This window comes from Rana temporaria, chromosome 7 (genome assembly GCF_905171775.1).
Source record: "Rana temporaria chromosome 7, aRanTem1.1, whole genome shotgun sequence".
NCBI lineage: Eukaryota > Metazoa > Chordata > Amphibia > Anura > Ranidae > Rana > Rana temporaria.
In genome coordinates, this window is record NC_053495.1 from 174,701,164 (window position 1) to 174,729,002 (window position 27,839).

At 39.3% G+C, this 27,839-nt stretch overlaps 1 protein-coding gene across 7 annotated transcripts in view; it reads right to left on the reverse strand.

Annotated features, from left to right (window-relative positions):
- The window catches only part of ELAVL4 (ELAV like RNA binding protein 4), a 150,685-nt gene that overhangs the window by 114,411 nt on the left and 8,435 nt on the right, over nucleotides 1-27,839 (reverse strand). The window contains exon 1 of one of the 7 annotated variants that reach the window (XM_040360522.1): nucleotides 27,424-27,565. The exons of 5 other annotated variants lie outside the window; for them this stretch is intronic. In XM_040360522.1, the coding sequence (XP_040216456.1) occupies nucleotides 27,424-27,432 (9 nt within the window). In that variant the 5' untranslated portion in view covers nucleotides 27,433-27,565. Of the gene's footprint in view, nucleotides 1-26,608; nucleotides 26,808-27,423; nucleotides 27,566-27,839 lie in introns of those variants that run through there. One more of the 7 variants, XM_040360521.1, reaches the window with a different exon arrangement.

Consider the following 27,839-nt stretch of genomic DNA (forward strand, 5'->3'; position numbering starts at 1 on the left):
TCATAAAGATAGAACTGTAATACCAAATGATCCATTTATCTAAATACAGACACCTACAACATGCATGACTTAGTTCCACACAAAACCAGGAGCTGCATGACATGAAAACAGTTTTAGGCTATTTCAGAAAAGGATGTTATATAATAAGTAGAATAATTACTTTATATATAAGGCTGAGTAATGAAGAGAACACATTTTAAAATAAACCTGTGCTTTGCCTATTCAGGACAGAGCAACAAGATCTTTTTTTTTTTTACTTTTATTAAATCCTTCCAAAGAGTCGCACAAATGTATTAAAAAACATAAATCTATAGAAATCCACGCTTCCCCCCAAAACAAGCCAAAGGATCCACAGTGAAAATTTCCAAATTAAACCACATACAATACAAAGCATGATTACTTTATTGACAGTCCCACCACATACTCAGGCCTCGTACACACGACCGAGGAACTCGTCGGAAAAGACACATCGTTTTCCTCGACGAGTTCCTTGTTAGACTTGTCGAGGAACTCGACAAGCTTGCTTTGCGTACACACGGTCAAGACAAAATCTCCTCGTTCTCAAACGCGGTGACGTACAACACATACAATTGCAGGGGAAGTTTGATTCCACTGGCACAACCCTTGGGGCTGCTTTTGCTAATCTCATGTTACTGCGTGTTAAGTAAAAGTTTGGTAAGAGACGATTTGCACTTTTCAGTCTGTTACAGCGTGACAAATGTGTTATCTCTATTACAAACGCTACTTTTACCGAAGGTGCGCTTCAGTCTCATACTTTATTCTGAGCATGCGTGGGTTTCTTAGCATACACACGCTTGTGTTTCTCGTCGAAAACCAGCCCGACGAGGAACACGACGAGGAAATTGAGACTCCCGTCGAGGAAAAAAAGAACTTGTTCTCTTTTTTCCTCGTTGAGTTCCTCGACAGTTTCCTCGATGAAAAACGTACACACGACCGTTTTCCTCGGCAAAAAAGCTCTCCCAAGTTTCTTGATGGATTCTATCGAAGAAAACGGTCGTGTGTACGAGGCCTTATAGTTACCTTCCCCTTACTTTGTTCAGCCATCGGTATAAAAAGTCCTGGATGTGCCTTACTTTGTAAACATGGAGCTTACACAGTGCTGAGAACCCTCTGCCCACCCCCCGTTGTGGCCAATCAATAAGCAACAGTGCTTCCACATGAGTGAAAGGGGAAAGAGTCACATGCTCCCCATGCTTGAAAGTATTGGGTATCTTTTTTCATTCTTAGTGGCTGAGCTGAACAGTGTGGGGAAAGCAGGGGTGGGGGGGTGGACAATGGAGGGACAGTGAGTATGTGCTGATGGTAGGGCCACCATTACATTAATTATTTGCCTGTCCTTCGTGCACAAAGCACATCATGCTCAGGGCTTTTTTTTTCTCAAACAATAGGTGCTGGAACTCAACCATGACCACCCAAAACCCCTCCCCTACACACACACACACAACAAATCACATCAAAAAGTGGGTGTGGTCAAATTTCACAAACAGTAGGAGGGTCTTAAAGGGCCATTAAATACATACAGAGTATAGAGTTCAGGAGGGTTATACACAGAGTGCAGAGCTGTCACTTGTAAACACAGAAACCGGACTTCTGTGTTTACAAGTGATTGTGGTGAGCAGGCACCAAAGGTTCTGAACCAGAGGTGGTGAAACTGAGTTCCACCAAGTTCCCCCTGAAAAAAAGCGCTGATCATGCTCATTATGCAAAGTCTCTACATTTCAAATAGGCTCAATAGATGTATAACTCTACGCCACGCTAGACAGCAGACACTGTTATGTAATTAACTTAAAGAGAAGCTTATCTTAGTTTTCTAATGGGAACCTTTTTGACAAATGCGTAAATCTTGGGTGAAAATTGTGTAACTCTTTGGTAAAACCATTGATATAGAGACCATCAACATATTTGTAAGCTTTTTAAAGCATTATGTACAAAGCTTAGCAGCTGATCAGCTTAGAAATATGCTTCATTGTACCATTAGGAGCAAAGGTATGACTACAATTCTTATTGTAGAGACAGTAGCAAGATTTTTTTAGAGCTCCCCTAGCAACTTATCTCTGTGACACTTGGAAATGTCATTTGGGATAACAGCGTAACCAATCCTAACATAAAGTACAGTATGTCTAAATAATCAGTGCTAGGGACTGGCCTGGTGAATATAAGTTGCCAGAGAAGACCAGCAGACCAGGGGATTCGATTTTAACCTCCACCAAATAGTTCCTCAGTAGTCCACCAGCATTTTCAGCATTCACAGATTTTTTTGGAGTATACAATCTTAAGATTGTAATCCTTGTGCTGCTAGAATTAATACCTAGATTATAAATTATTTTAAGCTTTTTTTTTTTACATTTCCTTAGTTACTTCCTGGAAACTATGCCTATGCAAATGATGTCATACATCCCAGAAGTCTTCAGGAGGGGAGGACGGGTTTATTCAGCTAAACACATCCTTCTGCCTGCATTCCTTAGGAAAGAGAAGATGGATTCCAGGAAGTAAATGGTACATACATCATCTGCCCTTACTCAAGATGGCCACAGCCACAGGGCCGGATTCCAGACAAGGCCAACAAGGCCAGGCCTCGGGGCGGCAGTGGGTGCAGGGGCGGCACTGCAGCTGAGAGGAGAGGACACTTTCATTTCCCCCCTGTCATGTCACGGATGGTGAGAGGAGAGAAAACAGAGGGAAGAGGAGGTGAGATGGTTTTCAATGTATTTTTTGGCATCAGCACCCCCCCAATGATCAATGTCATTTTTGGCAGCAACACCCCCCCCCCCCCCCCAGTTCTCAATGTCATTTTCGGCAGCTGCAGCATCCCCCCTGCTTCCCAGTGTCCTGCCGAAAAAGTCCCCCGGCGGATAATGTCCCCCCTGTACTGCGCAGGCGGGGGCGGCATTGAAGGACCCGGCCTTGGGGCGGCAAAGGGAGTAAATCCGGGCCTGTACATCCATAAATGCACTGGGGTGTTTTTCAAAGTGATTTCACAATACAATTAAGCATGGAGACATGGATGGATGAGTGAGTTTGCTTTGAATATTAAAAAATAATTAAATTGTGTTTTTGGTTTGTGATGCTCAGATGTGTAATTCAGCTTTAAGGCTTTGGCATACATGCTAAACCAGGGGTCTCAAACTGGCAGCCCTCCAGCTGTTGTGAAACTACAACTCCCATGAGGCATTGCAAGGCTGACAGTTACAAGCATAACTCCCACAGGCAGAGGCATGATGGGATTTTTTTCGCAACAGCTGGAGGGCCACCCGTTTGAGACCCCTGTGCTTAACCATCCTACCCCTTTACCAATACAGCCAGCAAATGCTGGACGTTGTGATTTAATAGTCTGTAAATAAAAAAGAAAAGGTTATATTATTTAAATGTGTATGTAACATAATTGTTAGTGCTTTTATGCATAATATCTCTATAAACTTAAAGTACAACTAAAGACATTTTTTTTTATTGTGGATGGAGTGGAGAGGGATTAGAATGCTTGTCAGGTTTTGTTTGCTGTCTGTACCCCCATTAAGGAGATTCCCCCACTCTATTTGTCCTGTTTACCATTTTCATTGAAAGTGAAAGTACAAGAAAATTCAACATTTTGGGTTGTCCCCAGAAAAGCAATAGAGGGGACATTTTCCAATGGGGACAAGGAATTCCCTTAATTTACATGGATTTCCTCTCACTTCCTGTTTGGCTATGGGACAGGAAGTGAAGGGAAATCTCTGCAATGGGAGACAGTAAGAAAGAATCTGACAGGGGTTATGAACCTCCCTTACTCTATCCAAAGTGAAAACAACATTTTTGCCTATAGTTCTACTTTGATGCAAACTTCTTGGCTTATTTTCAGAATTACAAACCAAAATTGTCTTATCATTTTTTAGCTTAGAAGACATTCTGGGAGTTTTCAACCTCAGAAATACTGGATTAATATCAAAGTGCTGGCCAGGATGGCCAGAAACTCTACTGGCAATACATCTACTCACATATAAGGCTAAAGTGAGGATCTATGGCTAGCAACATCATGGTACCAAAGCATGACAATGGCAGAAAATGGATGGACGGCCGCACACCAAAAAACTCTTGAGTTGTCTTTATTGAAGAAACATAAGCAAACACCGCAAATACACAGCAAGAATCGTATACAGACGACGCGTTTCACACTTGGTTAGTGCACTTGGTTAGTGCTTATTCGTGGTACCAAAGCATGACCATGTCCATATGACATCAGTTTTTCTGCAATAGAGACATCAGACAACCTCCTTAGTGGGACCCTCTTCCCACCCTTGGGCCCAAGAGTGGTATTATGGGCTGCTAAAACTATAGTTACTATAGTTACACCACAAATGAAAGAAACCTTCCCATAATGCAGAAGGTTTATCTGCAAAACCCATGCAATTCATATATTATCTTACTAACACATGTGTTCATTTGGGCACAAGAGACATTGTGGGTAGGTTCAGGGCCGATCCGCCCTATAGGCTCACTATGCAACCCGCTTAGGACCCTGCAAAGCTATGGAGGGCCCCCCAAATTACTAGAGGCCCCATCTGGTGAGAAGTAATTTTCGGCCCCTCACCCCGCTTCTCAATTAGCTGGCTGCATGGGAGAAGAGGTAAGAAGTCAGCACCCGCTGCACCTCACTTTAATGTAAGATGTCATTTCCGATAGCAGAACACCCCCTCCCCCCGCTTCTCAACTTTAATCTTTATTGTGACATGTCACTGTCGGCAGAGCCCCCCCCCCCCGATTCTCAGCTTTACTTTAATGTGACATGTCATTTTCGGCAGCCCCCCCCCCTTCTTAACTTTAATGTGACATGTCATTTTGCTTAAGGCCCCAGGGAGGTCAGGTCGGCACTGGGTAGGTTGGAGGGGTTTCTTCATCTCTGACGCATAATTTGAGATAACTTTGGAACTAATTTTCTTCACAGAGAACTTTTAAAAAGAAACATCAGCATGGAACTTTAAATTAACTTCCACATTACAAATGAAAAGGATTTTCATTACAACCCCATTCCACCATCATCAGCATCCCTCATGAGCCCAAATATATTGCATTAATGTTGAACTGTTTTAGTCATTTGAGATGATTTCCAATTCTCAAAGATCCATAAAGCCCAACTACAGTTTTAGATGGCCATTTTAGACAAATTAGTGCTTAGCTAAGTTATTCATTCTAACATATAAAAAATGTGTACAGTGGGCCTGATTCATTCAATGAAAAAGAGCAGCGATAAACTGCATACACTTGGATCATGATTATGAACCATTGACCCAGTCCAGTGGCCTCCAAACTCTGGCCCTGGGGACAGATGCTGCAATTTGCTTGCCTTTATCCAGCCCTGGAGGCATTATTCACTGACACCAACAATGGGGCATATTTTCTGCCACTGACACCAACAATGGGGCACTATTTCTGCCACTGTGTACAGTTCAATGTAACTTTTTACAAATAGGGATTTTAAAGCTTTATTAACATGGCCGTAAAAACCGCATATAAGTGTTTTTTGATTATGGATCTGAACACAGCTGCATTGTTTTTAATGGGGCCTTTCATACAGGTGCGTAAACATCGGCTGCTTTCGGATCTGTAACGCAGAATCCATAAATCTGCATCAAACAACATGTGATTTATGAACTTACGCATATAAGTGCATGTATACGCATTGTATACGCATTTGTATGTGCGTAAATTAATTCATAACAAAAACATATTATCATAATAGGGATAAAATAAATTATCATGCAAAAGTTATGTACACATAGGCATCTTTACGAATCTTTATGCATTTCAACACATCTATACGCAAGTATTTTACTGATCATTACGCAGGAACTTTTCTCCTAGAAAATACATGTGTAACAACGTTAGTAAAAGTTTTTTGGCCATGTGAATGAAATCTTATAGTGTCCTTTAATGACAGATGTGCACATCTGTTGCAATTGTATTTGCATATTTTATTATAATTTAAAAATCCCAATTGGGGGTTAGATAGACCCAAAAATCATGGAGATATTCACATTATTTGTTGGCATCCCGCAGCTGACCTAAAATCCATTCAATCACTGAGTTTATGTTCCATAGTAAACCACCCTTGGTAGTACATTCCATGTTACCACCCTGGAGCCTATTCACACTTCAAAGGCATTCAGGGCCAGATTCTCGTCCAGCGGCGTAATTTTGTGCGGGTGTAACGTATCCGCTTTAAGTTACGCCTCCGCAACTTAGACGGGCAAGTGCTGTATTCTCAAAGCACTTGCTCTGTAAGTTGCGGCGGCGTAGCGTAAAACGGCCGGCATAAGCCCGCCTAATTCAAATTTGGATCAGGGGGGCGTGTTTTATGTAAATGTTCTGTGACCCAACGTGATTGACGTTTTTCCCGAACGGCGCATGCGCTGTCCGTGGAATTTCCCAGTGTGCATTGTTTCAAAGTACGCCGCAAGGACGTCATTGGTTTCGACGTGAACATAAATGACATCCAGCCCCATTCACGGACGACTTACGCAAACAACGTAACTTTTTCAAATTTCGACGCGGGAACGACGGCCATACTTAACATTGGTACGCCACAGTTATGCCTCATATAGCAGGGGCAACATTACGCCGGGAAAAAACTAAGGTAAACGGCGTATCTTTTCTGCGTCGGCCGCGCGTACGTTCGGGAATTCGCGTATCTAGCTAATTTACATATTTCGATGCAACAAATCAGCTTACACGCCCCTAGCGGCCAGCGTAAAAATTCAGTTATGCTCCGACGGCGTAAGAGACTTACGCCAGTCGGATGTAATAGAAATCTATGCGTAACTGATTCTAAGAATCAGGCGCATAGATACGACGGCTCGGATTCGGACTTACAACGGCGTACATGGCGCTACCCTGTTGTAAGTCCTCTGAGAATCCGGGCCATAGTAATTTCTGCAAACATATGATTTGCTTGTTCATACATGATCAATGTGCAATCATATGTGTATATTCTTTAGTAAATAGGCCAACTGTATGCAGTAAAAGTGAGAGGTATAAATCACACAAGGCATTATTGGGAAAAACAAAACAAAGAAAAGCCCCTTGTTAGCAGCCATTCTTTGCTCCTCCACTCTTTCAAAACTAAGCACAGTCACATAAACTAATGTGAAAATGAATTTCAGTTTAGTCCTCTAATAAACAAATCTGCATTTTGTTTTGCTGTAGGGTGTTCTGAAACATAACAGGAAATTCCTAGACCATCCAGAGACAGAATACCGCACATCTGACAACTGCTATCTGGATGTGATAATTATTTTCACCACTCTCAACTCATGTATGTCAGATCGGATCTAAAAAACATCTTGAGATATTACCAAGAAGCCAAAAGCATCGCTGCATACTTTTCCCCCCCGCACAATACACTTTCCACCCACTGCAAAAGTGCTAACTGATTCAGATTTGGATCTCCTATAAACAACAACATTCAAAAATAAACCTATAGGAATATATAAAGCTGAGTTCCAGGCATTATTTAAAAAAAAACAAAAAACACTAATGACTGCAGCTGTGTAGTTATTAAAAAACAATTACATTAAGTTTACATACAACCAGTAGAAATGCATGAAGTTAGCTTGATTTCAAGCCCTATTGGGAGATTGCCTCTCTGTTCTTGTTCTGGTCAAAATTTGAAATTTGCCCTCATTTTCAGTTTCAGTGACTGGTTACCAGGACTAATAGAAAGAGTAAAGCTGGCCATACATGGATCGAAATGTATCATGGTTTATGGTTCACAGACTACCGATCGACAGTGCTGAAACCTCTACCCTACTGACACCATCCACTGTTCTACTGACAACATCCACCTCCCCACTGATGCCATCCATTGCCATCCATTGCCCTACTGACACCATCCACTGTCCTACTGATACTGTCCCCACACAGTCCACTTTCCACACTTCTGTTAAACCACCCTGTCAAATTTTAGGCACTCCATCAGTGCTGCAACCTATACCCTACTGACACCAGCCACTGTTCTACTGACAACATCCATCACCCTACTGACACATCCTACTGATACTGTCCACACATCATCCACCATCCTACTGATGCCATCCACTGCCCTACTGACACCATCCACTGTCCTACTGATACTGTCCACACACCATCCACCATCCTGATGCCATCCACTGCCCTACTGTCACCATCCAATGTCCTACTGATACTGTCCACACACCATCTACCATCCTACTGATGCCATCCACTGCCCTACGGACACCATCCACTGTCCTACTCATACTGTCTACACACCATCCACCACTCTACTGATACTGCCCACCGCCCTACTGACACCATCCACTGTCCTACTGAAACTGTCCACACACCATCCACCACTCTACTGATACTGCCCACCGCCCTACTGACACCATCCACTGTCCTACTGATACTGTCCATATACCTTCCACAACCCTGTTGATACTGTCCACTGCCCTACTGACATCATCCACTGTCCTACTTATCCTGTCCACACACCATCCACCACCCTACTAATGCTGTCCACTGGTCTACTGATCCTGTCCACACACCATCCACTGCCCTAATGATACTGTCCACTGTCCTACTGATCTTGTCCGCACACCATCCACCGTCCTACTGATACAGTCCACTGCCCTACTGATCCTGTTTACACACAATCTACTGCCCTTCTGGCACCTTCCACTGCCCTACTGATACTGTCCGCACCGTCCACTGCTCTATTGACTGACATTATCCACTTTTAGGGTACTCGAAGTTCATATTTTTTTCAGTGACATGTGTTTTATTATATGTTTCGATTTTTTCTATTATAATTCAGTTAGGCCTTGCTAGTTAATTTTTTAAAAGAAAAAAAAGGACGCCACGCCATTGGTGATCTTTGATTTCTTTTATGTTGTTCAGGAAGATCTCCAACTCTGAAAGGTTGCGTAATCCTGATTTAGACAAACTCACTGGACATGATGTAGTCTAGATTTCAGGCCCCACCAAGAAAGGGAAACTAAATCAGAAAGATGCCCATTAAAGGGTAATCTGGAGGCATCTTTTGATGTCCATTCTTAGGTGTGACATTTAAAAAGTTTAAAATGCCTGATAGGTTCACTTTAAAACAACGGTGCCCATTGTCCACAATGGCTTGTTTATTATATTGTGACATTATCTTGGACACTGACAGACTAAGCAAACAATACAGCATTGATTTATGAACTTCCGCATGTCTAGATATTTTCTTAGTGACAGATTGCCTTTATCAAACAGACAAGATCCACTATAAACCACATACAATTTATTTTTCTGGCTTTGCTGCCTTGTAACATTGCATTTTTTTGCCCTATGAAAATTGAAAGTATTTGCAGGCTTCTGAAAATGATTCATCCAGTAAACTTTCCTGAGCAGTTAATTATGCACTAGCAGCTATTAAAGCTTGATTTTATTTTTCAGAAATTCAGAACTGAATAAAGCTTTGCCTATCTCTTGAAACCATTATGCTAGTTTTCAATGTCTACCACAAGTTGTTCAAAGTAAGCCCTACAGTTTGTTTTATTAATAAATTATCCACAGTGTGAATAGAAAAACATGTCCTCTACCAGCATGCTGTAGACAAGGACTCTTGTTCTTTGCCTGAAAGCAGTGGTCTATTTGAATAGGTCCAACATGGTCCTTGATCAGTCAGAACTCTCCAAGGAGCAGAAGCATGAGCTTGCTGATTAGAGAGCTATATGCATCAGGTTTCTGTGGTAGTGAGCCTTTAAAGAAAGCCACAGCCCGCTTCTTCACAAGGGCCCCTGATAGTGGGGGGCGGACTTGCAGCAAGCTGGAACCAGGTAGCAGCCCCCAGGTTTTCCCAACAAGAGACCAGTCGCGTATGAAGAGTACAAGGTTACCAGAAGTCAGATGATGAATACACAAAACACTTGGCAAACAGGAACTCAGAGAACTAGGAAGCTGCTCAGGCAATGCAGGATGCACTGAGCATAGCCAAAAAATAAAAGAAAGCCAACTAAGAGGAGGGCCAGAAGTGATAGAAGGGAAAAAAATAAAAACTTACAGTATAGCAGGCAACACAGATAGGTAAGCACAGAAGAAAAACAACACATGTGAAAAGAATCAGAGGTCTAGCAAAACTACTGCTGCAAAGAGGTAAGAATACACAGACAGGAACTGCAACAACAATCCTCTGCGCATAAGTGAAATAACTCAATAGGAAATGTAACTCAGTTGCAAAGATGGATAATTCTCTTGAAGCAAGGCCCTCTAGGATGGGGGTTGACGTCAAGCCACTGTAAAAATAGAGGAAAAAATGGGGGTATACTGGACTAGTGCATTATCCCCCACATTTTTTATTAGGAGTAAAATAAAATAGATAAGTACTACTCATATAGGAATAGGTAGTATATGTGCTCATAGGGCCACTCCTTGTTTCTACACTCTCCCAGACTAGTTGATTGCTCAAGCATAGGGAGTACCTCACCAGGGTCCCTGCTGTCTGATGTGTTTTGAAGGTATGTCCTCCTTTATCGGGAGAGTGCAGGCTAAACCGTGACAATAGATCTGTCCTAGCCGGGAGCATGTTTACTCTCTGCAGAATGAAACCGCTTCCATTTGTGAGCAAGGGTCTTTCAATGGAGCATGCAATTACTCCCTAGTGACTACAGCTACAGAGGTCAGGCTTGTTTTAAAGCTCATTTAATGCTTGTTAAAATAGGTAAATATTTTTATGTCCATAGCCTGGCCATAATTCTACTTTAAGCCCCCTAACCCCTAACTACACAATTCTCCCAACCTAGTCCCTAAAATAACCCTTTCTCTGGTTAAATGCTCACATTTTGAGCCATTCATAAGATGCTAAACGGATAGGTTGTAACCCTCCTATCAGTTTAAATGAAAAATATTCATGTTTAGAGTAAACCTTTAAGAAGACAACCTTTATATTACAATCTCCCAAAAAAGAAAAGCACAAATGGAATCAGGTTGGTTGCTACAGGCAACGCAGACACTTTCATTTGCACAAATTTCCATAAGTTAACCCCTCTCCCTTACTGGCATCTATTCTCAGGTGCCACAACTCTTATTGCTATGTAATCAAAATCTATTTAAGAAGACAACAAAGTCTGTAAAATTTGCATATATAATCTTACATGCACTAATTAAATATAAAGCAAAAAAAACTTCTATTTGCGATTTCAATTTTAATCATATCCAGTAATAATTGGTACAAAAATGGTAATTTTAAACGAATGAAACTAACAGGAAACGAGTCTTTGAAAATTAAATAAAACATAGAAACATTAAGTGTTAATTAAACTCTTGGGGGTGATAATTCAACATAGTACAAACACTTTATAATTATATACCTGGAGGATATCAAGTTGAGAAATATCTTTCAGTGCAAAAAAAGTGCATAGTAACCAATAAGGTTTTAACGGGGGTGCTCATAGATTTGAGATGACAGCCAAAAGGTCTTTCTGTAGAATAATCAGTAAACAGACACATGCTTGAATAGGCCAAGAGTATATGTTTATTCTCTGAGTAGCCACACTGATTTCAGCTTTTTCTTGGGGAACCAATAGTGATCAATGGGGATAATCAAAGGGGGGCCAATCAGTTCTTCTCCCAAGACTGCTTGGCCAGCGAGTATCTGGCCAACCATCGGTCACATAATGCTGCTATACATTTAATCATATCCCGTTTTTAATCAACCAGATCAGAAGGTAATAACAGGTCTATAATCATCTTAACTACCGGTATTTAGAAATTATGCCAAAGAATCAAACATCAGATTGGTAATCAGCTTTCATTATATGCAGCTAGTTTTAATTATCACCATGACAATGACACGCAATGGTAACAAATATGAATTTAACATGGTTGCCGTAGGAATGAACACAATTGAAGGTATAATTTACCCAAAGTTGTTGCGAAATTCAAGAGGTTTTGGTGAAATTTCACAATGTTGGTGAAATGTAATGCAGTCAATAGAGAATGCAAAATTAAGATTGTTTTTTAGGGTTTATTGGGCTATGTACAGCTCTTGAGGGTCATAGAAGCTCATTTCAAATATCCTTGACCTGTTCTTCCTCATTAGCCGCAGTTTTTTTCACAGAAGGAAAAAATAAAACCAGATGTCAAAAGCATAAGTACAACAACACATTTAAATGATGGTACAAAATTAACAAAAAAAGAATGAAGGAAAAAAAAACGAATACAAAGAACAATAAGGGGGTTAATTATAGATGTTTGCACATGCGATTCATAGAACTTTTACTTATGATTCACAATCCAATTAATTCCAATTCGAAAAATGAATGAATTTCGGGTGAAAGTTCAATTAGATCCAATTAGAAAACTGCGTGAATCTTGGTTGAAACTTGTATGAACCTGTTGTGAAAACATCTATAAATACACATCCTAATGGAATGAATAAAACTATCCTAAATGTATCCTAAATATGCCAGCTTCCCCCCCAAAATCACCCTGTAAATACATAAAAATAAATAGTAGTATATTTTTATTTAATTAATTTAATCTTAGCAGCCCAGTAAGCGGAAAGGAGTTTCCACCACTTCACCAGTTCCTAGCTTATAGAGGTCAAAAACCACAAGCCACTGGTGATAAAATAATGATTCAAATCACAAATACACTTAAAAGGTGTCATATGTATGGACATTTTCTTGGTACATTTAACTTAGCTTAAACTAAAGAAAATGCCGAGTAAAATAAAACCATTACTGCTGGTGGTGCCGCACTGGCTGCTTTTTTAGCCTGTTTGTTATATCCTGCTTTTGTACCTGGTTTCTTTTTCTTTTATTTTCTTAAGCTCTTTTCTTAAGCTCACTGGTGCAATTTGCTGTATTTTAGTGTTGCTAACACAAAATGATGGTGGAAAATGTAAGTAAACAAGTGAAAATGTAACATGTATAAACATGAATAAATCACACATGCTTTTGCAGACTTCCGAGAATAAATAAACTGCATTTTTAATAGAATTAAAATGCCTCCTTCAAACCTGTGTGTTGCAGAAAGGCATGGTAATATGTGTAGTGCATTTCGATGATATTCATTTTGAATGACACCCCAATGCACAACTACAGTACAATAGCGAACAACGAACTTGCACTGCGGTGCACAACATATGTACCATGTGTTGCGGTGTACTGCATTAAAAAAGGGTCATGTCTATTATTTTATGTCGTAGGGTGCACAGCCAGCCAATCAAAATGAGTTGGCTGCCCTTACACAGAACCCTTTAATGCACAATACATGTCATATTAGCCCAACTGTACTGTGAACAGGCTCTAAAGGAAACCTGTATTGTGGCGTCCCTTTTTTTTATGAAATAGGGTGCCAGCCAATCATTATAAACAAGCTGCATTAATACAGCACTCCTCAAAGCATGATAATGCATCATATTAACCCAACGGTAGTGTGATCGGGCGCAAAAGGAGACCTGGACTGTGGAAATATGAAGGCTGTGTAACTGACCTCTCTTCCTTGAAAATACTAGTAGTCTTTGTGTAATGCTGGATGGAAGGATGACTGGTTTCAGCACTTTCTAAGGCCTCGTACACACGACCAGTTTCCTCGGCAGAATCCATCAAGAAACTTGGTGGGAGAGCTTTTTTGCCGAGGAAACCGGTCGTGTGTACGTTTTTCATCGAGGAAACTGTCGAGGAACTCGACGAGCAAGAAAGAGAGCAAGTTCTCTTTTTCCTCGACGGGATTCTCAATTTCCTCATTGTGTTCCTCGTTGGGCTGGTTTTCGACGAGAAACCCGTGTGTATGCTAAGAAACCCGCGCATGCTCAGAATAAAGTATGAGACAGGAGAGCACCTTCGGTAAAAGTAGCGTTTGTAATGGAGATAACACATTTGTCACGCTGTAACAGACTGAAAAGTGCAAATCGTCTCTTACCAAACTTTTACTTAACACGCAGTAACATGAGACTAGCAAAAGCAGCCTCAAGGGTTGTGCCAGTGGAATTGAACTTCCCCTGCCGTTGTAGGTGTTGTACGTCACCGCGTTTGAGAATGAGGAGATTTTGTCTTGACCGTGTGTACGCAAAGCAAGCTTGTCGAGTTCCTCGACAAGCCTAACAAGGAACTCGTCGAGGAAAACAATGTGTCTTTTCCGACGAGTTCCTTGGTCGTGTGTACGAGGCCTAAGACACTGATTTGCAACAAATATGTAGGAGATCTAATCTTAGGCCGGGTTCACACTGCTTGGACATGAAAGTCGTACAACTTCCGATCCAACTTTGCGCTGCAACATCGGTCAGACATCGGTCAGACTTTATTGAACAGGATCCAACTTGAGATGACTGCAACTTGGGTTTGGTATGGATTTAGTTTTTTTTTTAATACATTTTGCAGTGCTAACATTGCCTCTAAGCACAGGTCGCATGTCACAAGTTGGATCAGTTAAGATGCTGATCTGACTTGGAAACGACTTCAATGACAATCAATGGGCTGAAATCGAACCAAAGTCGAACCAAAGTAGTGCAGGAACCTTTTCCAAAGTCGGACCGAAACAAGTCGGACCAGCTAAGATGGCTCTCATAGGGAATCATTGATTTATGCACGTCATACGATGTGCTCTCAAAGTCAGAGTGTATGTCACACCAGTGTGAACCTTGCCTGAAAATGATTCCAAGTCAGTGTTTCAAAGTATTGAAGCCAGAGGATTGATATAACAAACAGGCACCCAGCATGGATCTCAGTAATAGTAACCTACATATTTCCCTTACAGTACAGGTTTACATTACATCAGGTTAGATACATTTAGAAGCAGAGAAATCCAAAGATGCAAGAAAGTTATGTGGTGGTTTGGGATGGCAATCTGGCAATTTAGGCAGTTACCAGAAAATCTCATGTTTTTAAAGGTACTTATGGATTCCTAGGGATGACTGAGCCACATAAATTCAGTATTATTAAAATGACATGTCCAATGCAATCATTGCAATAAAATATGGTAGTTTCATAACCATCAGGCCTCGTACACACGACCGAGGAACTCGTCGGAAAAGACACATCGTTTTCCTCAACGAGTTTCTTGTTAGGCCTGTCGAGAAACTTGACAAGCTTGCTTTGCGTACACACTGTCAAGACCAAATCTCCTCGTTCTCAAACGCGGTGACGTACAACACATACAACGGCAGGGGAAGTTCGATTCCACTGGCACAACCCTTGGGGCTTTGCTAATCTCATGTTACTGCGTGTTAAGTAAAAGTTTGGTAAGAGACGATTTGCACTTTTCAGTCTGTTACAGCGTGACAAATGTGTTATCTCTATTACAAACGCTACTTTTACCGAAGGTGCGCTTCAGTCTCATACTTTATTCTGAGCATGCGCGGGTTTCTTAGCATACACACGATCGTGTTTTCCCGTCGAAAACCAGCCCGACAAGGAACACAACGAGGAAATTGAGACTCCCGTCGAGGAAAAAGAGAACTTGTTCTCTTTTTTTTTTCTCGTCGAGTTCCTCGACAGTTTTCTTGATGAAAAACATACACACGACCGTTTTCCTCGGCAAAAAAGCTCTGCCATCAAGTTTCTTGATGGATTCTGTCGAGGAAACCGGTCCTGTGTATGAGGCCTCAGTGTCCCACTGGGTTCAACAAAATGTGGTCACAAATACAGGCATGAGCCAGTAAGGTTTAAAGGTTTATAGTGTATGTGTATGCAGCTACTTAAACAAATACATTCCCAATGGGCAATTGATCAATCCACTCAGAAAAAAGTTATTTAGGCACTGGGTGAATGTCAGTTGGTTAAATCATATATTTTGTGGACCCTAGTGTGAGAGCTCTAGAAGTCTTCTCCATATTGTTGGATTATTTATCTGTTTTACATAGTGGATAATGCAGCAAGAAGAATAAGACTCAGTGACAACATAAAGACTCAAATCCTCAGCAAGGGGACCTCACTGCTGGAATCCCAAAAAAGTTGTAAAAAAAGTGGATAAAAGTGCTGACCAACACCACAATATCAGAAAATCGGTCTCAACTGGAAAACATAGTCAGCATTTTTTTTACAGAACCAGTTCTTCTCTGCTTCTCTGCATACCACCCGTAAGTTAAAATATTCAATCTAGAGAGTACCAAGCAATCCATGCTGTGAGATCACACATCCCTTTCCTCCTTTTTTTTCTTCATACCTAACGCAAATGAAATCCCCACTAGTACTGAATAGGTTATTCCATCAGGCAGTATAAGAATTGCAGAGTTTTGTTAGCTAGCTCTGCATTTTACATTGTACTGCAGTCACATCTTGCCAAACGTGCATGCACATCCATTTACCCAACCTTATTACCCACACCCCATTAGTGCATACAGTCACTCTAGCCCTATAGCCATCCAATTTAATTAAAGACCCTGTGTGCTTCTAAACACTTTCCTAGCTTTTCAAGATCTCCTGATCCTCTAGGGAAGCAGCATAATGAAGGATGGCATAGAGCAGCATATTTCCAAGCTGACTGTATGGTCTTTCATGTGGGGTCTTGGTGGAAATTATACTGGTCTCTGTGAATTAAACATTGTTTAACTACCTCATTGCCCAATGTCTGCAACATTTAAAGATGTGTACTTTTGCAGGTCATATTCTAATAAATCAAGCTCAATCCCCAAAATCAGTTGTAGGTTAATTTTTCACACTGTTATCAGAGATGGATGACCCTTTCTAGTGTAAGGATGGCGGTTTTGGCATCTGCTGTTTTGGGGCAAAAAAAACAACATGTGGATGTAGAACAACCCAAAATAATAGAGACCATGGGTTCGATTTACTAAAGGCAAATAAGCTGTTTACTTTCTAATGGAGTTTGTACTTTGCATAGGAACTTTGCCTTAGCTTAGATAATGAGACTGATCTTTGGCCGATCCCTGAAATCCATTTTCTTTAAAGAAGCCTATCCTGCTTCTAATACACTGTGTTTTTACTTTCTTCATCAGCTCACCCCACAGTTATTAGTTATTGTATCACTTGACCCTCCCCCTTAGATTGTAAGGGCCCTCTGATTAGTTTTGTACCAAATTGTATTGTAACTGTAAAGTCTGCCTTAATTTTGAAAAGTGCTGCGCCAACTGCTGGTGCTATATAACTCTGCCCGAGCTACATCACCAATCTTGTCTCCAAACATATCCCAAACCGTCCTCTCCGCTCTTCTCAAGACCTCCTACTGTCAAGCTCTCTCGTCTCCTCCTCCCATGCTCGTCTCCAGGATTTCTACCTCAACCTGTCCCTACTTTTGCTACCTTCAGGCGCCTGAAAATTGAACTCTTCAGGGAAGCCTATCACGACTCCAACTAATCTTTTACCACTTCCATCAGCTCATTCCCTACAATTACAACCTTTTGTACCACCTGCCCCACCCTATTAGATTGCAAGCTCTTCTGAGCAGGGCCCTCTTAATCCTCTTGTATTTTAATTGTATTATTACTGTATTGTCTCCCTTTTATATTGTAAAGCACTGCGTAAACTGTTAGCGCTATATAAATCCTGTATAATAATATTATAAATCCTATATAATGAATAATCATCTAATCCTGTGCAAACAAAAACACTGTTTTTTTCCCTTGCATATGATTGGGTATTGTTTGTAAAGTGATTTTGTTTCACCACATACACTATGGGGTTGATTTACTAAAGGCAAATCCCCTCTGCACTACAATTGCACTTGGAAGTGCAGTCGCTGTAGATCTGAGGAGAAGATCTGAAATGAAGGAAAGCTCTGCTGATTTTATCATCCAATCACATGCAAGAAAAAATGTTGTTTTTTATTTTCCTTGCTTGCCCCTCTCAGATCTACAGCGACTGCACTTATAAGTCACTTGGAAGTGCACAGTGGATTTGCCTTTAGTAAATAACTCCCTCTCCCAGTCAAGGGAAAACTCACCTTGCAAAGTGCAAATTCTCTTACAAAGTGAACAGCCTATTTGCCTTTAGTAAATCATTCCCATATCTACTCATTTTGGAACTCCAAACATTAACAGAGGAACCCACGTGTAGGTTTCTGCCACCAGTGGTGTACCTTAGACTAGATTATGTTGTGTAAGAGCAAACCATTAAAATAAAAACATATGATGGTTACTCCCTTTTATGTGCCCAAGTCATGTAAGCAAACAAGGTCTGAGGGACATATATGTTTTGAGTAAAATAGGAAAGTGGTTGACAAAAAGCGAGGACCAAAAAGATGGATTGATGAGATGGTTAATTCCCCATGTCTTGTAATATCAGTTTCGAACCAACACGACTCATTGGTAATAGAATTCCCCCTCTTTAGGGTTTGAACCTGCAGGGGATGAATTCTGAAAAATAAGTTGTTTATATTAGTACAGTCTTGATCGAGCACACCGATCCAGTCCTAGCTGCAATCCACTCTGTGTATGATACATTCGATAGGAAGCCCTGGTGCATGACATCACTTTGAGCTTTCATGCAATAAAATCAGAACTAGGATGGTAAAAGCAGTCAGAGTGGGACCAACTGTACACCACGAAGTGGGGTAAGATACCCTGCTATCTGTAAGAAGTAGCTGAGCTTGTCTCCTAAAAAAGTTTAGTCCTAATACGTGAACATATTACATTGATGTGTGAAGACATTGGGAGTGACTTACTAAAACTGGTGCACAAAGAATCTGGTGCAGCTCTGCATAATAACCAATCAGCTTCTAGGTTTTATTGTCAAAGCTTAATTAAAAAAGCTAAAGTTAGAAGCTAATTGGTTACTATGCATAGCTGCACCAGATTCTGTGTAGAGAAAAGGGAAACTGCCGCTGTAGGTGAGTGCACTCAGCAATCAGTGTCCTCTCAGAAGCGTGGGTGCTGGCAATGCACAAAGCGAAGACCAGAGAAAAGACTGGACAGCTGCACTTCCACAAAATTCTTAAAAAGTTGCTTTTAATGGTAAAAAATGGAAACAGCACTACAAGTCACAGCAGACAGTGGGGTGGATAGCTGACGCGTTTCACACTGGGGTATCAGCACGGAGTCTTTTCTCTGGTCTTCACCAGATTCTGTGTGCGCTCGTTTTAATATGAACATATAATTGGATTTTTTTGTTTATAAATCTCCCCTATTCTGTCAATTTAAATGTGCTAACAGATGCCCAAGAAGTAATATAAAAAAAAAGTTAAATCAAACTTTTCAGGTTTTGGAACGTGGTTTTGTTTATGCAAATAGACTCCATTATTCTAATTCTCGCCTCTGTTTCAGGTCCTAGAGGCTCATGTTTGCTCATGTTCCTATAGTATACTGTATAAAGTAGAAATTAATATTTTATCATACATACATTGATTTACTTAAGTAGTATGTCTGAAAAAACTTTGGCAATATAACTAAAGAAATAAAGTTTACTTTTTTTTTTTAAATACAACATTAGTATGCAGCCTTGCTTAAATTATTTTTAATTAAAAATAATATAGGCATTTACATACATATATTGCAAACAGACAAACATATGGCTAGGTTTGGGCCATAAAAAGTAAAAAAAAAAAAACTCTGAAATTCTAATTAAGAAGCAGGTTTCCATGCAGTTGGCAAAGGCCTACATTTTAATGGCAGAATGAATATCTAATCTAATGGGTTTATTTACTAAATGAAAATAGGCTGTTTCTTTGCAAGGATTTTTTTTTTGTATTTGCAAGTGTGCTTACACATGATTGTACGATGGAAATCAGTAGAGCTTCATCTCATTCACTAAGCTAAAGGAAAATTCCTTTGCAAAGTAAATGGCCCATTTGCCTTTAATAAATGAGCCCGCCAACAAACAGCTCACTAGTAGAGATAACATACAGAAATCCATAATTACATTTCAAGAACATTTTGTAATAGCCTATCGAATGGTGGCTAGACTTCCTAAAACATGAGCTCGTAGCTATTTACTTCCACCACCTTTTGGCGCTACAGCTTTTTCACAATACCTTAGCATTTTTATTTTTTAACATATGTCGTGTTTTTTTTAGATTACATCCATTGATATCAGTGTTTGCCTGTGAAGGAGCATATAGCCTAATGTACCACCAAAATCTTTCACACCCTGGAACTAACCCAGTCTGACACCAGATATAGATATGGTTTGGGGATGTCTATGGTAATCACTGTGGATGAAAAAAAAAAGATACCTGAAATACCTAATAAATAGTAAAGACCAACTTTTATACGTTACAAATTCAGACCGAAACAAATATTGGGGTGATTTACTGAAACTGGAAAATGCAAAATCTGGTGAAGCTCTGCATAGAAACCAATCAGCATCCAGGTTTTTCTGTCAAAGCTTAAATGGACAAGCTGACGTTAGACGCTGATTGGCTACCATGTACAACTGCACCAGATTTTGAACTCTCCAATTTTAGTAAATCAGCCCCATTGTGTTTTAATATATGCAGAAAAAAATGGCCACATCCTGACCTATTTCAGTTTTGTTGATATTAAACTAAGGTTGTTACCAATTTTAATGGTTTATTGGCAGGGATGTCCCATATTTTACCTAAAAATCATATTATGTTTGCTGCAATTAAATGCATTAGCTGTGTACTGTTTGCAGGAATCCAATAAAAGCTGTATTAATGTAAGCATCACATTTTTTTAATTATGTATTCATTTCATGACCCTCTGCTTTTTCTGTCCCTCATTTTGAACGTATGCTGCTGCCAACTCTACGGCATATGGCCAACAAATGGCCTTCAGACTGCCAGGGCTTCAAAGACCTGAGGTCAAGCATGTTAATATAACCTATGATATGCCTTGAAGCTTTACTACAAAATGTATCACACATCTCATAGTTGAGTATTTATGAAATAATATCTAAGGTTGTTATTATAAATAAAGTTTTCTTTTTGTATAGTAAATCTCTTTAAAAACTGAGGCCTAGTCCCAAAGCACGGTTTTATTAAAATGAATTCCTTTATTTTTCTTGACTAGGCCATGTCAAGTCATTCCCATTTCCGCTTAGGCCATAAAAAAGCCAGCGTAAGAAAATTATGACCAAATAAGAAAGTCCATTTCACCTGACAAGGAGCTTTGTGCTGCCTCTCTCTGTTATTAACAGTCATGAAGCTACGTGAATTTTCATTGTAACCATTTCTTTAATGCGTCACTTTCTTTCCCGTTTTCTGGATGGCTGCTTTCCACTGCTTATTTTTACGAGTCTGTCATTTACTGTGGAGCAAGAGTGACAGAGCGCCAGGTCAGAGGTCAACGCATAACCGCAACGTTTAAAGGTCCCTTGAAATCAATGTAATGAGAAACAATTGAGTATGCAATACATAAATTCCTTTCCTATTGGAAAACAACGCCTGCAGCCACTGTGAAAATCAGACCTGATTCAAACTGAAAATCATTGTAATAAGATGACTGCTAGAATGTCTAATATATTCATTAATGTGCTTATTTTAACGGGTTTGTTGTCAGAGGGGCTGTGGAGCATACATCTGTAATGCTTCATTCGTTTTATGATTTATCACTTGTCACATAGTTATATCTCAAAAAAATTTCAATATAGTTACTGTAACACTGTGTGTGTGTGTGTGGGGGGGGGGGGGGGGGGAGAATAAATGGACCAACAAAAAAAACAGGCATGGGATAGGGCTGCGTCATCAAATCCTCTACGTAAAATTGAAAAACTTTACATCTAATCATGTGTTAAAGATACTAGTGTAAAAAATGTTTTATTTTTAATGTATCCAAGCAAGATTGGAAGATACATAGATGTATGTAACATGTTTAATATTAAATATATCATATATGCAATATATGTGCACTATAGTGCAGAGCTAAAGGGAAGCGCAAGGACAGGTTTAGGGCCCAAAATTTCCAGGCACACATGTGCAGAACTTGGGAAAATCAAATACAGCTGGGAAAAATATAATATGCATAGAAGTACACATGAGTGTATATATATATATATATATATATATATATATATATATATATATATATATATATATATATATATGCATATAGGCTAAAGACACTAAAAGCAACAGAGAGCGAGATATACGCATGCACACGTATGCACGCACACACACCTATATAACCGCACAACTCTAAAAGGCTTCTTACTGATTGGATGTAGATCTTATTTAGATACCATCTTTTTTTTTTCTCCTTAAGTCTTTTTAGTCTGTTACTTATGGTAGACTTTTACGGTCATCTATAACCTTGTTTTGTCTGTTGGCTTTATTTTTTTTCCAAATAAAAGCTAATATTTTACAAAATATTGGACAGACATCCAAACACAGGTTCAAGTTATGATTTCTTTTTGAGAAAACATTTTTTCCACATGGCTGATCCCATAGTAAAAAAAATGCACACATTTAGCTAATCGTTTAACCTTCACGTGCTGTCACCTTTGTGGATAAATAGTCAACCTTGAAGACATCTAGGAGCACAATGACAGAAGGGGGAGCTATTTGTGGATGTCCCCCCCCCCTCCAACGTTAAATCAGATGTGTGTTTTTTTTTTACCATACCCAGCTAAAGTCAATCTCTGCCTAACCCTAAACACCCTAATGACATTGAAAAAAATACTGCATTGCAGTGCTCGTTTTACACATCTATGCATTAAACTGTCCCATGAAGAAGACATGGTGTGTGAAAGAGACGGGAAGCGCATGAGACTAAGTCTAGTAACCATATAACCTCTCAGGGGATTTATCGTTCTGTCTTTCTCTTCCTTTTTTTTTCTCTTTCTACCATATGCCCATTCACAGTCATTTTACCCAAGCTGGCTAAACACACAGCAGGGATGGGACACCTACTTAGATGAACAGCCTACAAGGCAAATGGGATAGCTAGTTGTGATGCTGAATACAGGACCTATACAGCGTTCATGCCTCATCCTTTTGGCACACAAAGAGGTAAAGCAGAAAAAGGAGGGGGGATCCATGCAAATCAGTGGCTGCTGTGAGACACTGATCTTTTCAGAACAAAGAGAATCACAGAAATTGGATTTTTAAAATTCACAATAGGCACCAGATCCTGTTGCTGCAAACAGAAAGGCTACGGTCAAGCCTTGGGCTTGAAAGGAAGGGCTTGAGCACATTTGGGCCTTAACACATCCATCAAATTGTTGGGATTTATTTAATAAGGCAGTTCAGGTGATGTGCCAACTGCTACTACTCCTAACAACCAATCAGGCTTCACTTTCTATTAGATGAAAATAATAAGGACTATGAGGGATGACTACTGATTGGACGCTTTTGAGCTACTGTACTTTCAGCATGAGTTTTTGACTTATGAGTTAAACATAATCTCTATTAATATTTATGCAAACACCATAAGGTGTAAAAAGACTGTATAGAGAGACGGTATATAGTACAAACGCCACTGATGGATTAGAGAACAAGACTTCATAGAAACTTCTACAGTGCTTCGGCCAGGGGCAGGCAAAAAGCAAAGGCATGGTGCAATAATTCATGACAACCAATCGAAATACATTTTTATTACTTAGACTATAATAAATGTATTATGATAGGAATTAAAATATCGGAGTTGCTCTACACACTGTGTTACTGAATACACCTGGATACATATGATTCACAATACACAGGCAACTTGTTAGGATAGCAAAGTATATCAACTGCTGGGTTAATATTGCAATACCAAATCAGCAAAGGCAATCCATTTTAAAAGGGCAGAACACTCCAAACACATCAGTATGTTGTATGGTTGCTTCATGTAGGTTAAGTTTTTTTATAAATGACATTGGGATATTTTAGTAAGAAAAGCACTATTTCAGTAAGCCACTGCAACTAACAATAAATCTGACTATGCATAGTGTAGGAACCTATAGAAAAAAAAATCTGACTTAATTTATTGTGGTAGAATCTGTTCAGAGATGCTTTCAGATCACTGCTCTATGCACTGTGTCCAAAGCTATAGGTGTTGTATGCATAGATACTAGTGTTTTTCTCAATTGCTGTAATTCCAAGTTTCCCAACGCCTTTCCAATCCTTCGATAGTAAATCCTTGATCATACCCCCTATAGAGCTTGTGATTGAGTGTCCTTTGCTCAGACACTATAACACAATTACTTGCACACTGCCACAGAAACCAACGCTGCGACCAAAGCAAGCTGCATCCGCGCTATATACCAACTCATTTCAAAGACGGCCACGCAGCCACCAATATCCTCCAAGTTTAACTGTTGGAAAACTCAAGTTTCAACAATTCCTTCCATCAATATCTGAAATATGGAGAATCTACTTGTTATACTTAAAAAAAAAGAACACCAGCAAAAATGTGTGTCCTTTTATGAAACAATTTTGTGAATTTGAGTTGACTGTGATTTTTTGTTACCCTCCCTTTTCCTTGGAAACCTTTGGTTGACTTAGAGGCAAGAGGCAAACAGGAAGTATCTGGCAATAAGTTAATCAAAGTGCCATTAAGTTTTCCACTTAAAAATTAGCAAATAGTGGCATGAACATAAGGCGATCGGCACTAAGTAGCCACAGGCACACCTAAGAGTAATTGAAAAGTGATATTATGCGTAGTTTACATACTTGTACAAGTTGGATGGAGGAAGGGATGGATAGACAGGTAGAAAGAGAAATTTTAAAAATGAACGTTATCAAAAATACATATGTATACACTCATATACATATTTACAACCCCAAGATCATACATTCAAACATACACACATGTGCTTATATATAGGCGACATACATAAATTGTCCTACACACTTGCATGTTTAGCCACAATTATTGTATAATACTCTACTGTAACCAGTAAGGAATGTTATTTGACAATGCACTTAATACATGTGTTGTAATACCAACACTTACACTATCTGTCTATAGCATTATTCATTTAGTAAACAAGACATAAATTGAAGTGTAGTGTGCACCGGAGTGAAACACATCGTTTGATTACAGGGTTTAAATGTCCCCTCTATACTGACAACGGAATGTATTTCTCCCCTATAACAAAAGCCTAGATATGGATGCATGTAAATGGATTCTTCTAACTTTCATTTGATATTTCACAGTTGGCACACAACGAGCAGAGATTCCACAGGAAGGTACAACCTTTTGTGATAGAACAAATATAAGACCATAACAATGAGTACATGCTATAAAACAAGGTGATACAGAAAGCCATGGCTCGTGGAATATATAAATATATATAAATAACTATATTTGGTACGGTGCTACTGTTCAAGTCTAACACCGAAAAAAAAAATTCTATATGGAGAACCTCAAACCCGAATATACCACGTGTATTGAAAAAATAAAATAACACAAAAATTATAAAAAATTCCTTTATGGATCAGACTCGAATATACAAATGTATAATTTAAAAATTAAAAAACACAAAAAAAATGCACAGTATGTTCTTTTAAAATAAAGTGCATCAAAAAGGTTTATGGTAAGTTACTTTAGGGCCAAATGTAAAAATAATTTCTATTTTAAACTAGTGTTGACTTCAAAATTCAACTTTACATATTTGTTAATTATTTTTAAAAAATTATGTTTATTCCTGCATTCTGGGAGCCATCCATGTACGTGACCCATAAAGTTAAAACCAAAGTGGTCTTTTTTTTCTTTCCTTAAATTATAGAAAATATACTCCCTGCTTAGTATGAAACAGATGCTTAAAAATAGTGTTTAGTGATTCACTGTACATCTGTGCTTGAGCTGTAATTAGCACCTATATGTACAGAATAATTAAAGTTGTGACTGCTCTAAAGGAGAGCAGATAATAGAGGTAACCCCGGTCTTTTTTTTTTTTTTCACGCCGCTTGCTATATTCCCAAATGATTGCCACCTGCTCCCCTATCTCGCCTCTTTCCCTAGCCGTTTCCTCGGCAACCTTTCTCTGGCTTCCCCTTGGAGCGATAGCTTTCACTTACAATGCTCCATCTAATCTTGTTTGTTTTACACCCATCAAAACAAGCAGACAAAGACAATTCCTTGAGAATGAAGGCACTGGGTGGGGATAAGGAAGCTTCAATTTGCTAGAACTGGAAAGTATCTTTAATCATTTTTTTTTTAAGATTGCAGTCCAGGGCAGATTTGTAAGGGGGGATGCAAAGAATCGGAGGGACCCAGACCCCCGGGTCCCCGCAGCATTCAACGACATGCCATGCAGGTCACGACTGCGAGATTCAAGTGTGGCACTTTATACCCATTGTCAGAAAGGCACACAAAAGGAGCCAAAAGGAGCGTCAAGTAGATGTTTTGGGCCAATAATAGTAAAAAAAAAAAAGACAGCTGTACTTATTTAACATATGTGCAATCTGCAGCATTTTTTTTTTTGTGCTTTAAGGCACAAAGCTTTTAACGGCGGTGTACTAAAAAAAAAAAAAAAAGCCGCTGACACGTCCAAAGACTCATGTAATTCAAATGAAGACTACACAGCATCAAGTAATTCTGTGATAGACGTTCACTGACATTATAGTTGTCAAGGTACCCTTCCTAGATTGGCTGCAGCACACGCTGAAGGAAGCAGTGAGGCGTTCGACAAGCTAGTGCATGAATTTCTCATTAAAAAATAAAAGGCAAGGAGAAAAACAGTTGTAAATGGAAATAACTGCTTGCGGTCTGAAATGGAAAATGGAACAAAAATTAAAAAAAAAAAAAAAAAAAAGATACAATTCTCCGCAATCCACTTACCATCTTTAAGCCATTCCACTCCATCTGTGATTATTGAGATGGAGCCTTCTAGTGTGTCACAGTGTCAAAACCAAAAAGAGCCTTATGTAAAAGCTGACATTCCTTCTTACAGTAGCGCTGGCAAGAGATGCTACGAAGGACACACGCGCACACACACACACACTCTCAAACACACACACATACACACACACATACACACACTCACACAGGGTGCGCGCTGTAACACACGCCAGCCTCCTCCTCTTTTATGAGGTCACGGCAGGGAACTCTGAAATACAATATGCAGCATATACCAAACCCCTATAAATCACTATCATGAAAGATTACCATACCAACTACGCAGACCAACCGAAATTAGCAGCGAAGGGTGAGATGCTATTTTTTTTTTTTTTTTTTTAAAGGCTTGGTCTTTTCATTTTTTTTTCACTAGATTTTGAGAGTCTTTGTGCAGAAACACAATGGTAGAAATGAAAGCTCACACAGTATCAGAGGTTAGATGAAAATGGGCGAACGCAACGCTCCGCATACTTCATAGGGTGTTTTTTTTTTGTGACAATAGCTCTATGGTGTAAGCGTACAACACAAAAAAAATGACCTTGAAAAAAAAATGTAATAAAAACAAAAAAAGCATTCTATTTGCACGTGACAAATCACTCCAGAAACACACACACAAAAAATAGGAGCCCACCACTATGATCACTGAAGCGACGGAACACCAAGACCGCATTAAACAAGAGATGCAGACAAGACAGACTTGCAAAACTGAATGGAACTTGAAAAAAAAAAATGTTAAAATAAAATAATGTGCCACCTACCATCACCATTCTTAAAGGTTATTAGTGTCTCGCTGTGTGCTCCGACTTTTCTCCTTGTAATTGTCAATTTTCAAGAATGCTTTATTAGGTATTTGTATTTGTAAAAAAAAAAAAAAAAAAAAAAAAAGAAAAGTTTTTTTTTTTAATTTTTGATTTCTGATGTCTTTTTCCAAATCCACGAACCACCAAGAAGAAAAAAAAATATCCCAACAACTCGTGTTAAAAAAAAAAAAAATGAATAAATAATATAAATAAATAAATGATTTGCTAACACATAGAACAAGGCAAACAATGGAAAATAAATGAAAAATCTAAACAAAAAATAAGGAAAGAAAAAAAAAATAAAGGAAAAAAAACAGAGAGAGAGGGACTGTGATGATGCCTCTCGAAAGTAGGGTGTAGATATGAAAATTGGA